The sequence below is a fragment of the Crassostrea angulata genome, chromosome 7 (genome assembly GCF_025612915.1).
Source record: "Crassostrea angulata isolate pt1a10 chromosome 7, ASM2561291v2, whole genome shotgun sequence".
Classification (NCBI taxonomy): Eukaryota; Metazoa; Mollusca; class Bivalvia; order Ostreida; family Ostreidae; genus Magallana; species Magallana angulata.
The window spans coordinates 27,609,554-27,624,175 of NC_069117.1; the positions used below are offsets into that span (position 1 = coordinate 27,609,554).

Below are 14,622 nucleotides of genomic sequence, written 5' to 3' on the forward strand. Positions count from 1 at the left end.
CTGTAGACTAATAGAAAAAAAAACTTTATGTATTTTATGTAAATTATAAATGAAACAGTGAATATTATAAAACAATTGCTTATAAACTATATATTTAAATTTGAACCAAAACACTTATTGATATAACTCACTTTATTTATTATGTATCTGGACATGGAAACTATTTGCAGTCAATGAATTTATCCTTGAGTCAGTTCATTAAATCTAAGCGGTTAACCGCAACGTAGTATTCGCAAGACAAATGAAATTGCTCGGCCTATTTGTATTCGTTTGTCCCAATGAAAATTTAACCAATCACATCTACCTTGTGGCATGAAAATGGTAGAATATGTAAATGAAAACAAACGAGACACATATAAAAGCAGATCAACTCGGCTATCATCATTTAATTTTAACAAAAGCTTAAGTAAGCCATCAGACGAAAATCAAAAATGAAAACATCGATTTCATCTCCTTCTCTTCAACAAGCAGTTGTAAATGGTGATATAGCTACACTGCAGAGGTGTCTTAGATCAAGAATCGATACCAATATGTTTGATGCTAATGGAGAACCACTGTTGTTTACTGCTATTGTAAATGGGGATATGGAAACTCTGATTCTCCTATTGAGTCACTTTGATGTCAATTTTGGCGTGTGAAGATGGAAGAACAGCTCTCATGATTGCTGTAGAAATGAACGATATGAGCATGGTCAAAAAACTAATGAAATCAGGTATGTCCATTGAAAATCAATATTTATTTTTATCGAACACTGATGCCCATATTTGCAACTTTAAAAAATAAGGTATATTTGTCACTAAATATTTTTTTGTTTTTTTAACTATAGGTGCTCGGGTAGACAGCAAGGACAATTCAGGCAAAACACCATTGTTGTTAGCACTAGAGAATAGAAAATTCAACATTGCAGAATACTTGATCAAGCATGGAAGCGACGTCAATGAAGTCGACCATCTTGGCCAGTCTGCTTTTTCTTTCGTGGCAAACGTTTTCTGTTATGGTTCCTCGAAAATCGTGAAAATCCTTATCTGTTGTGGATACGTATTGAAGGAATGTGACAGTTGGTTGTGCCTTGACAGTTTTACAGACAACAAAACGAAAGAGTCTAAATACGGAAATTTGATTCATAAACTGAAGCATTTTTTTAAAACCATGTCAATTTCAAAAAGCATGATTTTATGAGAATTCTAGAATTGGTCTGTGCCTGTGCAGGCTTTTACATGAAATCAACATTCTTCAGAATGACGTTAGTAGACCTAGCGAGCTAGTGCAATGCAGCGTTATATTGAGTTAACCTTGAATCATGCCACATCCCTACAAGAGCAAAGAATCCAAACTTGAATTTCATGCGCACGTAAGCATAACAAAACGTGCTGAAAGTGAATAGAATAGGTAATGATTGATTTAAATGTGGTTACGGACAAAGTTCTGACTCTCGATATGCTCTTGTACCTACGAAGTCTTCTTTTTCCATGTCCTGTAACAGCTATAGCTATAGCCTTACATACAAGGATAGGATAAAATAAAATTCATGCGAATGATCTTCATTACACCAGCACATGTTATGGAAACAGAATTCTTCAATTCATGCAAAAGAACTATGCGTGAATTGTTAAATCCTGCTTTCGAAAAAAGCTGTCAGTCCTTTATTTCAACGTGTTTAAAGATGTCAACGTTATAACAAATAAAAATTATACCAATATGCATTGTACGTATTTTTAGTTTCAACATATCTTTACTTCATTTGAAAATAGAACAAAAACCATAAGTAGATTGATGTTCACCCAATTAAATTTAATTACATTATTCCGAGATATTGGTCTTAAATTCCATTGTATAACAACAACTGACGGAATTATTGCTCATACATGAATTGTTGGTCCAGTTGAAGGACCCCGTCTTGATGCTGTCATGCTAAGGGAAAGCAGTGTTTCACAACATGAGAAAAGCAAATGGAAAAGACTACTCCGTCTACGGTGACCCCGTCCAACCATTATCACCAAACGTAATTTTCCCTTTTGAAGAGCTGTAATACTTGCAAATCAGCTGCATTTGAACAAAATAAATTCATTATTGAGAGCAATCGTAGAAGGAAAGTTCAGCAAAATTTTAGCTTGGATTCTAAACAATAAGAGAAACCAAAAACAGTTACTGTTTTCCCAGTATATGGAAAATTATTACAGAGTAGCCATAGTTCATAAACTAACTACTTTATACTGTAATAAAGTAAACCCAGCACATTCTTTGATATTATTTCAATGCCATATTTGCTCGAATAGTGTCGAATATGCTAGCATACGATTTAAACAAGCCATCTAAAAAAAAACTTTCCTTGCCTATTAAAAAATCTAGATTTATTCGTTTAGTTCACCTTCAATATAAATTATTTCTAATTTTAATGAAAGGCATTGAAAGTTGATTTTTGCTCCAATTAAAAAAAAGATAAAGTGTAATGATTTGTTTTTATTTATTGTTTGTTTCTTTAATAAATCTATAAAAGCAATTTTCTGTTTTTTTATTATCATTTTGCAGTGTTTCCTCCCCGTCGAGTTTGAACTGCACATTTTGTAGCCACATTTCTTCTCAATTATACCCAGTTCTCTATGTAGCCATTTCCATGTTAGTTTTCTGATAATCCAAAAATTAGGTCTGGAAATGTCTCCTCTTTGATACATCACTTTATTCTAAAAATAAATCCCCAAAATCTCAATATTCAGCAATACATACATAATGAAAGTGTTGTAAATAGGACCCGAAATAGAAAACTTCGTTTAACCACAACCCCGCCAGGCAAATATGAATATTTTCTAGATCTGCAGATGTGTTATAATTTTGTACATTTCACTTTGATTTTTATTTTTTTATTCTGATTTTCACAGTGCGCCGAATTTCAAAATTCCTCCTTTTAACAATTTATTTTCATACAACATCAGATATTAAAACAATTTCAATGCAAATAACTTGAACCATTTGTTGCTCAAGTTTCATTTTCCCGTGTCTCAGACAAACAGTATAATGCAACTTGTCTTTTTTTCTGACAATTTTTTTCGCCATAATTGATTTAATATTTGTTGAATATTATTACTTATTAGGTTAGTTACTGACTCACTACGGAAATATATTGGGTTGATCAATCTCATAGATGGCGAGGCGAAGCCGAGCCGTCTATGAGATTGATCAACCCAATATATTTCCGTAGTGAGTCAGTAACTTACCTAATAAGTGTTTTGTTTTCCCGAGGACTATCAAGCGACATATTTATTCACAAATAGCGATGATCTAAGCAAAGCCATGTACAAGATCCCTAACATCTCGTCCAATTTAACTCATTTAAACTCTTCAAAATTTTCAATCTCACCTTTCAAATACTCTTAAAAAATATTTGCTTCACCCATTTTTACACAGTTTTATTGCTATTAAATTTCAAATGTTTTTTCCCTTTCCTCTGCAGAGATTTGAGCAAATTTCGTTGCTGCCATTTTGTTCTGCTCCAGACAAAACAATGTGACGTCAATATTCTAAGGGCAACTACTCTAATTTTAAAGAATTTCAAAGGGCAACTACTCCAAATACTTTAAGAACTTATGGCATGCGGTGTATGTATTTAATACAATGAAATGTCGAAATGAGTAAGCGAAGCGTCGGCCAATGACGGCCATATTGCCCAGTATTATTTCTTACCGAACAAATATAGAGATATATGAGGCTATGTTTAAACCAATGAAAGTGTGACATTTCAGTCCAAGGGAAAACAATTGATGATATAAGTACCTGGTATGATTTAATTAATATTGTTTTACTTGTATATTTGTCATCTAGACGAAATCTAAACCAGAGAACTCCCTAAAAGTTTGATTAACAAACGAGCATACATTATAATTATCATTCAAAATATATTAGAAAGCAATTAAATATATTGAAAGACTTTAAGCTGTTTTCTAACGCTCAGACATCAACATAAATAATGCGTTAAACTCGTGATACATGAAAGACAAATTTCAGTCTTTTGTCAACTAAACTAATTGCATCTGTCACATCTCTAAAGAGTTCATTATTAAAATTTAACAGTTTGCTAATTAAAAGTATTGTATTGTATTTAATTAATTTGATTGGTTTATAACTAATAAAAGGGTAAAAATCAGTTGATGACATGTGCTAATCTGATTTCCGTTTAACTGAATGCTACGTTAATTGATTAATTAGAGAGTTTTAAGGTTATGAAACTCCATTAGCTTACTCAAGACATTTTATGAGTGGACGATCTGATATTGAAAAAGCTTTAAAGTTATATATTGATCATTTGAAAACAATCAATTTTAAACATACATTTTTGACCATCATATGCATATTTTCGATCGTAGGTTGTCAAATCAATGAAATGTGTCAGTAAATATTTGGAAGTAACGAACTCCAAATATATATAAAAATTTAGCAACGTTTCAATTGACTCTACCATATTAGGCTGCTACGAAAGATAAAGTGTCTTATTAATATCAATACAAACATTCTAGGGCCAGTCGATCAAATAATTGTGGCAAACCACAACGCGTAGGTTACAGCGAATCTCAATACTCTTCCTATTTGAATACCTCTGCTTGAAATATAGTTTTATCCAATAGTAAGTTTTTAAAGTAGTTGATTAAGAATTATTTTAATATTCACGACATAATGGAAAACAAACGAGAGTGATCATTACAATATGAAGGATATCAAATCATACATAGGTGGCATCATTGAACATTAACTAGCTTTGTGTCTTAATGACTTTGACACGAGCTGAAAATTAATAAAAACCGGATATATATCAGTTACGCAATTTAAAATCAATATTAACTGCAAATCGAATATTTGCCAGCAAAATTAATCGAAAAGTTAGAATATTTTATCTCAAATTAAGAATATTGTTTACATTAATAGCCCAAACCTTTTTATTTGTGAATTGTTTTCTGACAGTGTATTTAGCGGTTTTATGATTTATGAAATCATTTAAAGATAATACTTGTAATATTCACAAAAAGTTCATATTTAAACCAATTGAGGATAATCACACCCATTTGAAAACATTCGCTTTAAATCAAAAACTTTTATTCATATTACCGTAATTATGGACTCGATTATTTGTGCTTTAAAAGCAGTAAATTAAATTAGAAATATCAAATGTTTTATGTACTATAAGCATTGTTACTTAATTTAAAAATGCCGATCGAGGCTTATTAACTTTGTTCATATACTAGCTTTAAAAGCAAAAATAGGTCCTACAAATCCGGAATTTGAACCCAAATAAACAGTCGCCGAGACATAAGCTTACCGTTCACATCGATTTTAGTGAATGAAGCTTATCCACATTTTACAGTTTTATTTTGATAAATTTCTACAAAGAATCTTGCTCTCCGTCAAATTATAGAATTTTAGGACAGTGCTCACTAGAGATTTCTTTAAATACACGTATAAAGATTCACAGAAAGTGGAGAAATGTTATTGTTAGACAGAGCTATAACATGAAATCAACTTTATTATTCACTTATAAGGAACAGTGCAAATTATTCGTTAAAATGAAAAAAAAAATCTCTGCACACTTTAGTTTGAAAAAATTGTGTCTTGAACTGTGACGAAAGGGGTCGAAAAAAGACCATCAAACCCAGGGGAGGGACTTTCTCTTCCACTTTCTTTGTTCTTAAAGTCTAACAGAAAAAGATTGTTTGGAGAGAAAGGCTGGTTAAAACTAAAAGCGTGGATTGTGGCAAAATTTTAATTATATCCTTTTCTCAATCTTAAAATCTAGTTCGTTCCACCTGTGCTTGCACAGATCAAATGAAGTATTTCTTAAAATAAGATGAAATTCTAGCATGCTTGAGGCTTGCAAATGGGAGAAAAAAAGTAAATTTTCTCTTTTTTGAGGGGAGGTTGGAGGGGGTCAGGGTTTAAATATTTATTGCTTTTTCTTGTTGTGTTTGGAATTGGAATTACTTGTCTACTAATACGGAGATAACTATCTCAAGCTCTAATTTCCACTTTTCAAAAAAGTTTTAAAGCTCTTCACTTTTTCTGATTTTTTTTTTGGTAAAAACTAAATAGGATCAGCGGGGTTTTTTAAATCTTAATTTTTGACAGATTGTGATGCGTCATGTAATCTGAATGATAAAACACGAGACTACATAATGCAGATAAATGCATGAACGATGTCTCGGAATAGTCTTGCCTTTCTTATATTATTAGAATGATTCAATTTACCTAAATATATTTAGTTTAGGTAGACTGTGTCACGTACCGCCTGCTAGTGTTGGTGAAACAAATAGATGAGTGAATATCGACCTTAGTTACTAAACTTAAAAATGTTTTACAAATGTTTAATTCCTCTTTGTTTGTTTTTTACACATACATTGTACAGAATGTCTTAAAATGAAAATGGTCATTTTAAATATCAACACTTATTCTTGATCCTAAAAATAAAATGAGTAGCATATACTAAGTATATGTTTCTTTTCAACAAATGCATTTTGAGTTACATGCATCCTTAGGTCAATTAGTTAAATAGCTCTTTTTTACATGTATACAAAGGTGTAAATACCGGTATGTGGTTAATAGTATTTTTATTTCAAAATAAGCAAACAGTTTTATGTTTTCGAATCAAATGCATTATACATAAAATCTTACCGATACGAATTCATTCTGATATGAGTCATTTATTATGTTTCTGGACATGGGAACAATTTGTAGTCAATATATTTATCCTCGAGCCAATTCATTGAATATATGCGGTTAACCGCTACGTATTATTCGCAGCGAATGTAAATGCTCGGCCTATTTGTATTAGTTTGTTTCAATGAAACTTTAACCAATCGCATCGTTTATGTGGCAGGAAAACGGTAGAATATGTAAATGAAAACAAACGAGAAACTTATAAAAGCAGATCAACTCTGCTGTCATCATATCATTCTAACAAAAGCTTCGGTAAGCGATTAGACAAAAATCAACAACGAAAACATCGATTTCATCACCCTCACTTCCGCACACAGTGGTAAATAGAGAAAAAGTTACTTTGCAGAAATATCTAAGATCAGAAGTCAATTCCAATATGTTTGATGCTAATGGAGAACCACTGTCGTTTACTGCTATTGTAAATGGGGATATGGAAACTCTGTCCTTTTTAATTGGCCACTCTGATGTCAATTTGGCGAGTGAAGATGGAAGAACAGCTCTCATGATTGCTGTAGAAATGAACGATATGAGCATGGTCAAAAAACTAATTAAATCAGGTATGTCCATTGAAAATCAATATCTATTTTTCAGGAATTGTGGTCCAAGTATTTGCAATTTTAAAATATTATATTCTTTTGACAATCGACTTACGATATTTGTTATCTTTTGATTTATAGGTGCTCGGGTAGACAGCAAGGACAATTCTGGCAAAACACCATTGTTGTTAGCACTAGAGAATGGAAATTTCAACATTGCAGAATACTTGATCAAGCATGGAAGCGACGTCAATGAAGTCGACCATCTTGGCCAGTCCGCTCTTCTTTTTGTGGCAAATGCTGACTGTTATGGTTCCTCGAAAATCGTAAAAATCCTTATCTGTTGTGGATACGTTTTGAAGGATTGTGACAGCTGGTTGTGCCTTGACAGCTTTACAAAGAACAAAACGAAAGAGTCTAAATACGGAAATTTGATTCATAAACTGAAGCAATCTTTGAAAATCATGTCAAATTCCAAAAGTAAGATTCAATGAGAATTTTTGAATTTGGTCTGTGCCTGTGCAGACTTTTACATGAATCTCACAGAAAGGAGTTAATGTACCTATCGAGCTTGGGCTGTGCATCTTTAGGATCAGCAAACAGAGAGCCGTTTCACATCTCTTCTAAGACAAAAGTTCCAAACTGGAATTTCATGCGCACGTAAACATTACAGAACATGCTTAAAGAGGATGATTGACATTGATTGACATTGACAAAATTCTGACTCTGGATATGCTGACTATAAGACCTCCTTTCCCCATGTACTGAAACAATTTAAGCGATAGGCGTAGCATGGATGGGATGGTCCCCATGCGGAAGTTCTACGGTACAACAGCGCATGTTATGCAAATCAAATAATGAAGTCATGCAATTTAACTCAAACCATGATTGAATTTTTCAATCATGGTTTTGAATAAAATAGTCCATCATACATATATCCCTGTGTTTAAGGATGTCAATAATTGAAATAAAAAAGATACCATGTGTAAAATGCATTGTTGTTTCCTATTTTTGTTTCATCGCAGTTTTTTTCTATTAAAAAAACAAACATAAAATAAGATTTCTTTTGACCTATTTACATTAATTTTAATTTCTTTATAGTGTTTGTTCCTCTGTAATGTTTTGAGGCTTTTATAACTTCGTCTAACCTTGTAATGAAATAAGCAAATTTACCGAAAATTCCAACAGCTCCTAAGTTAAATCGTTACAATATAAAATAAAAGATGTGTCAAAGAGTAAAAACGAAGACCAAGGGCAGACATATATCGCCACAACTTTATTTCCTGATTTACTTCCGGATGACTATTGTTTGCGACCAAGCATTCAGTTTTCTTTTGTTATTACAACCATTTGACAACGACTGGTTCGCGACGACAAAACCATCGCAAAAATTTCTCACACGCGAATAAAAGTTTATTCGTTACTATGGCAACAGACCGAGAAAACAACCGTTAAATGAGTGTTTAAAATTTTGTATTCAATTATCTTAATTTATTTATTGATAACATCAAATCAAACTGTAAAGTATTTCGATGACATTGCATGTTGACCGAATTTGTAATTTACTCAGAACTCTGAGTGAATGAAAAATATGAAATCAGTAACAAACATATGACTCTCTATAACGCATACACATTTAACTGTATTATGTTGTTGAAAAATCTCAAGCATTATTACAGTCCCCGAATGTTCCAGCTTATTGAGGGTGCATATTCCAGAGAGCACTTAAAGTAAAGAGTAGATGAGTTGACAGTTAAACAAGCATTATATCAATAATATATCAAGGAAATTCTTATAATGTTAATCAAACTATTAGTAATCACTTCTCCCCAAACTAATTTGGTAAATAATATGCTTACATCACTCATGCTAGAGAGCTAATTTAAAGCAATATTTTCTTCATATTAACCTATGAAAATTATTCCAATGCTAGAGACATTATTCATGAATTAATCTGTGTTTGCTAGAATTGAATATTTTTTATTGAATGATTTTTTGTGGTTGTAGCATCTTTATAATGGTATTTTGCAACTGTTGATTATGTTATAAATGTAACATGAAATTTCATTATATTTTTACATATTATGCATAAAAGTATTTATCCATAATTGATAATTTTCAAAATAGACCATTACTGCATATAGCACTATTTCTCACTCATGAAATAATTAACCTCCATCCGCTCGAAATTGAACCACCTGAGCCCTTCATCTTTGTACAGTAAAACATCACATAACAAATAGGTATGTTGCACTCTGCCAATTTTGTGACTTTATTGTTTAACCAAATTTGGTTTGAAATAATCAGGAAAATGACAATAGATGATTATATAACAATAATTAAAAGGTTCATAAAATTAATCATAAAATTATGAATATTTCATTTTTTATGCCATAATATTTTACAACTAAAATAATCCATAACTCCCATTACTGGTGTAAACAATGATGTGATTGGTTAGAAAATTTATGAAAACATAATCCTTGTGGTCTGAAAGCGCCATGCTTAATAAAGAAAAAAGAAAATACACAAGAATTTTTCGTTTTTATAAACATGTTCATGAAAAATGAAGGTGGAGGGTTGGAGGTGGTTTATAGATCGCTTTGAAAATTTTCAATGCTTAGCTATCGGCGTCTTGAAAGAAGTGAGAACCCATGCTATTTAAATGACGCTCCCAAGATTTTACCGCGGAAAAAATTCATTGGTTACCTCCAGCGACGTTGATTTTGTGTCCATATATGAAGATGCTGTAAAACTTTGACAATACCGCAGGAAAGATAACTCTCGCGAACTTAACAGAAATTATCAATATGCATAAAATATTTTAAGAAATCTTAAAATCATTTATCAATAATTGATAATTTTCAAAATAGACCATTACTGCATATAGCACTATTTCTCACTCATGAAATAATTAACCCCTATCCGCTCGAAATTGAACCACCTGAGCCCTTCATCTTTGTACAGTAAAACATCACATAACAAATAGGTATGTTGCACTCTGCCAATTTTGTGACTTTAATTGTTTAACCAAATTTGGTTTGAAATAATCAGGAAAATGACAATAGATGATTATATAACAATAATTAAAAGGTTCATAAAATTAATCATAAAATTATGAATATTTCATTCTTTATGCCATAATATTTTACAACTAAAATAATCCATAACTCCCATTACTGATGTAATCAATGATGTGATTGATTAGACAGTTTATGAAAAACATAATCCTTGTGGTCTGAAAGCGCCATGTACTTGATTAATTCTAATTAAATCAAGTTCAGACCCCAAGGAGGGAGTTATATATTATGCATAAAAGTATATATTTCTTGATTTATTTTTATTATCTTGTCTTTTTCTTAATATCTAAGGAAGAGAACTAATTATTTGCCGGAACTTTTTTGCATAATTATTACGTTTTAAAAATATTAAACAAATAAGTTATTGATGTATTTGTTCTAAATTCCTTGGAAAAGATATTCCATTAAACACAAAGTGTCTGATTTGAAATCTTCTTAGCATAAATACCAAGCTCTAAACTACCATAAAATGAAAATAAAATGGCACTTGAAATGTATTTTTATTACAAAGTTGTGAATAAACTGATCCTAAGCAAGGGAGCAAGGAATTTATGATGCTTTCCATAGTAGCATATTTCAGGTTCATTTAATAGTGATATTAAAAAACTAACAGATTAAAACAGTCTACATGTTCTAGCGAATCCTCGAATGTACGAAGGTTGCCCAAAAAGTTCGTGGACAGTCGCCTTTTTTAGACGGCGGCTATAAATAGCCACGGACTATTGCTACGGTCCTGACTGGAAGAGTATTTCTCACGGGGACCCTAGCGGATAACGAACGATAAATCTGTTAGGTACATGTATGCAGTGTTATACAGACAATGTTTTATCTACGTGTCGTATGAGAACTGTTTTTAATCTTATCAGATATTTTAAGCATTATAGCTGCTAATTATTTTGTACATACATTTAAATAATGTATGAAATTGTGTTTTATTTTAAATGAGCCATTACCCTGGCTGCTTACGCGGTATTAATAATTTAAGCACCAACTGCCAGTTTTGACGTTTAACTGTATCAGGACTACATAAACTATATCACTGCGATAATTGGTCACAATTGGTCACAATAATTGCTTCTTGTCTTTTTTATGATATAAATAATTGTCAGAAACGCACTATTTAAACTGGTTTGCCATTTTATATTTCAGCACAAAACACAATACACAAAAAACTTTAAATTTACGATACAAATGTGTTTAATTTTCGACTGACCTGTGATTTACAATGTACCTTATTTTGTACCTCACTCAGTCTGTAGAAACATTAATTTTATTACAGACACCTCGATATTCATCAGACAATATTTACTGCAGATGTTGACGCTTTACTTGCTGCTGACTTTCTCTCAAACACGCTAATCGACGTCGGATTGTAAAATTAACGTGCAAATCGGGTCGCCATTTTAAATGTATATAAACTACATTTAACGATGTTTCAAAGATTTTGAGTTCAGATTTTTTTTTACATATGCGTCTTATGGATTTCACGGCGTGTCAGCTCGTGTATCTCTAATTTGTAGCAAACGCTAGCTTTTTTGTGAGAAAAAACATGCGATATTCCATATACATTTATGATACATTGTGAACGGTAATGTAAGATATAATAATTTTGTTAACTAAACAGTTTCTGTCAATTTTTTTCACAATGAACTGAATAACGCAATTCGACGAGCGAAGTACAAATAGTGACTTTAATTCATATGCGCCCGTCCCTGCTAAATGTATTAGAGAATCTTTCCTTTGGTTTGGGGGCATTTTTTCACTAACAGATAACATTATTTACATTTGTACGTAAACATCGCCCCGTTTGTTCTCAAATAATTTTTAACTCGCGAGTACAACTCTATTATGGACTTTCTTCGACATTTGTTTCCAAGTGTTAGCATCATTTTGTCAACATGCATTTACAAATAGGCGGGCCTATATAAATGCGCCAGTTTGTTGGGACTCGCAATTGAAATACACACCGGTTAGAAAGTACGTGTCATCACTTATCGCAATGTTACATCAGCCGTAGCGTATACACCCATGCTATATTTGCGATAAATAATGAAACATAAAGGCAAAAAATGTGCTTCATAGATGACTGTAGAAATCTGCTGAGCTACAGAACTATAGCTTTCCGAAAATATTGCCGGGATTTGCGAACCCTAGATCTATTGCATATTGTCTAGTACATGCAAAGAATAAACCAAAGAAGATGGGTGAATAAGGCGTGTAAAATTGCTATATGAGGAATGATTAGATACGGCAAAAATAAAAAATCATTAAATCTGATACTTTAAAAAAAAATAATTAAAAACAATGTATATTTAACGTAACATCGGGTTGTAATCTTTAAATATTTAAAATACTTGCAATATATTGATTTAAACTGGCATATGAGTGTCAAAACAACCTAATTGTGTAATTTTTATACCCTCAATGCATTTTCTTTCATAGAGTGGGTCTGAGCTCAATATTTTTTTTTTACAGTCTAAATGTGGTTTTATGGATTTTAAACCGATTTTACTCAACAAAAAATGTGGAGAGATGACCCACTACAGTTCAAATATGTCATTTTGTAGCTCAACAATTAAACGTTTTAGAAATATAATACAAGTCCGTAAATTCGTGGTCATATTCTCATATAGCATTTAAACAACGCACTTTGTTGTGAATGAAATGGCTCAGTGGTTAGAGCACCAGCAATAAGGAAACTTTATAGAACTTGGGTTTTTAGGTTGTAGGTTCGATACCACCAAAACTTAAATGATTTATTATTTTTTTCTTATCTTTTTGAAATATTTCAAACTGAATATAGTTAGAAATTACCATTTTTTAAACTTATACAATAACATATCAAATATATTTAATTGAAAAGATGCTAAATTTAAAATTGAATTTTACGACTTAACCAATTAGGCAGTTGCGCCATCTTATTCCCCCCTCTTCTTTATATACACAGCTGTACGGTCAGGAAAACGTGCGTTCAACTTGAATTTTGTTTGTTTGGTGTTTTTAAAAACTTATTTTATATAATTTATCAATGTTTGTTGTAAGTTTACTAGAAAAGTTTAATGTAGCAAGTAATCTATGAGTGTGAAAGTGTACCGAGAAGCGATAAAATATACATGTGACTTTCCCGAATTCATTCAAATGATTTGAATAAATCTATAGCTAAATACAATAGAACAAATGTTTAAAACGTTGATAAATGAAACTGCCGCGACTGAATGTTGTATAATATTTTAAATTTTCATTCACTTTCGTTGTGAGCAAATGGAAATAATCCACTAAAGTCGAAGATAAAATATTGATTTACTCTTCTTTTTCATGATGACGTGCATTCCAAAAGCAATACCAGTTTTATCAAACAGGTTCTTGTAAACCCATTCCGTTTTCTTTACACCTAAATGTATTAACTGACTATGAAGAAAAAAGCAAATGTGATGGTCCACAAGACTGCAACTTTTTCCCCGTGAAGAAATTGAGGGAAAATGCTGTCGAGAGGGACAATTAACATACTATATGTATGCCCAAATAGTTAGTAAAAATAAGTATTTTATCGTGCAAAAGCTTTATTTGTTCTCGTTATTTTCAGAAATCTACAATATATTTAAAGCACAATAGTCCAATCCAAACTTTTCAAAAGTTGTTCCCCTTTGCGGGGTCAACCCAAAGGTCAAAAAGGAAAAAACCCAAAAATCTCTTCTTCAAACAAACAAATATTTGGGCGAACTTTAATGAAATCTCTTTGGATTTGATTTATTCATTCAATATGTGGTGGCAACCCACATATTTAATGAGTCATTCAAACGGGGTTTTAATGTCAACTGATATGGATACAAACATATTAATACAAAATATATATACAAACTTCTATACGACAAAGACTACTGTGATAAATTTTTGGTTTTCCCCAAAAGATGACGACCAAGAGACACAGCATTTGTAAAGAGTAGATTGGGATCACAGTTACGATTTCCACAGAATTATCCATGTAGGAAACTCACGACCAGTTGTGCGAGTAAACGTTAAGTATTAGTGCATGTATACGATACTGGCCGCGGTTTTCGACAAAAATGATTATCATACATCACTCATTGTTACATGTCACTTTCAAACGACGCCACCGTCTAACAGTACTTTCAGTACTTTGATTGTCATTTTGAATGGATTTATATATACATATTGTATATCTAAATCTTTGTCATAAAATTTCAAATCAAACTAAAGTGGTTTTGAATGTTTTCCCTAGAAATAAACTAAAAGTTTAATGTATCAAAGGGTCGCGGAAAATACGCACGGCCTAGCGTAAAAAGTGTCCA

The 14,622-nt window shown here is 31.8% G+C and overlaps 1 protein-coding gene and 1 pseudogene across 1 annotated transcript; both read left to right on the top strand.

The window, feature by feature from the left end:
• Nucleotides 1–424: 424 nt before the first annotated feature.
• On the top strand, nucleotides 425–6,366 carry LOC128157044 (putative ankyrin repeat protein RF_0381; annotated as a pseudogene).
• A 174-nt stretch (nucleotides 6,367–6,540) lies between these two features.
• On the top strand, nucleotides 6,541–8,220 carry LOC128156848 (serine/threonine-protein phosphatase 6 regulatory ankyrin repeat subunit B-like). The gene is made up of 2 exons (XM_052819158.1): nucleotides 6,541–7,253; nucleotides 7,374–8,220. The coding sequence occupies exons 1-2, from the start codon at nucleotides 7,073–7,075 to the stop codon at nucleotides 7,724–7,726; spliced, it is 534 nt and encodes a 177-aa protein (XP_052675118.1). The 5' UTR covers nucleotides 6,541–7,072; the 3' UTR covers nucleotides 7,727–8,220.
• The last annotated feature ends 6,402 nt before the right edge of the window (nucleotides 8,221–14,622 follow it).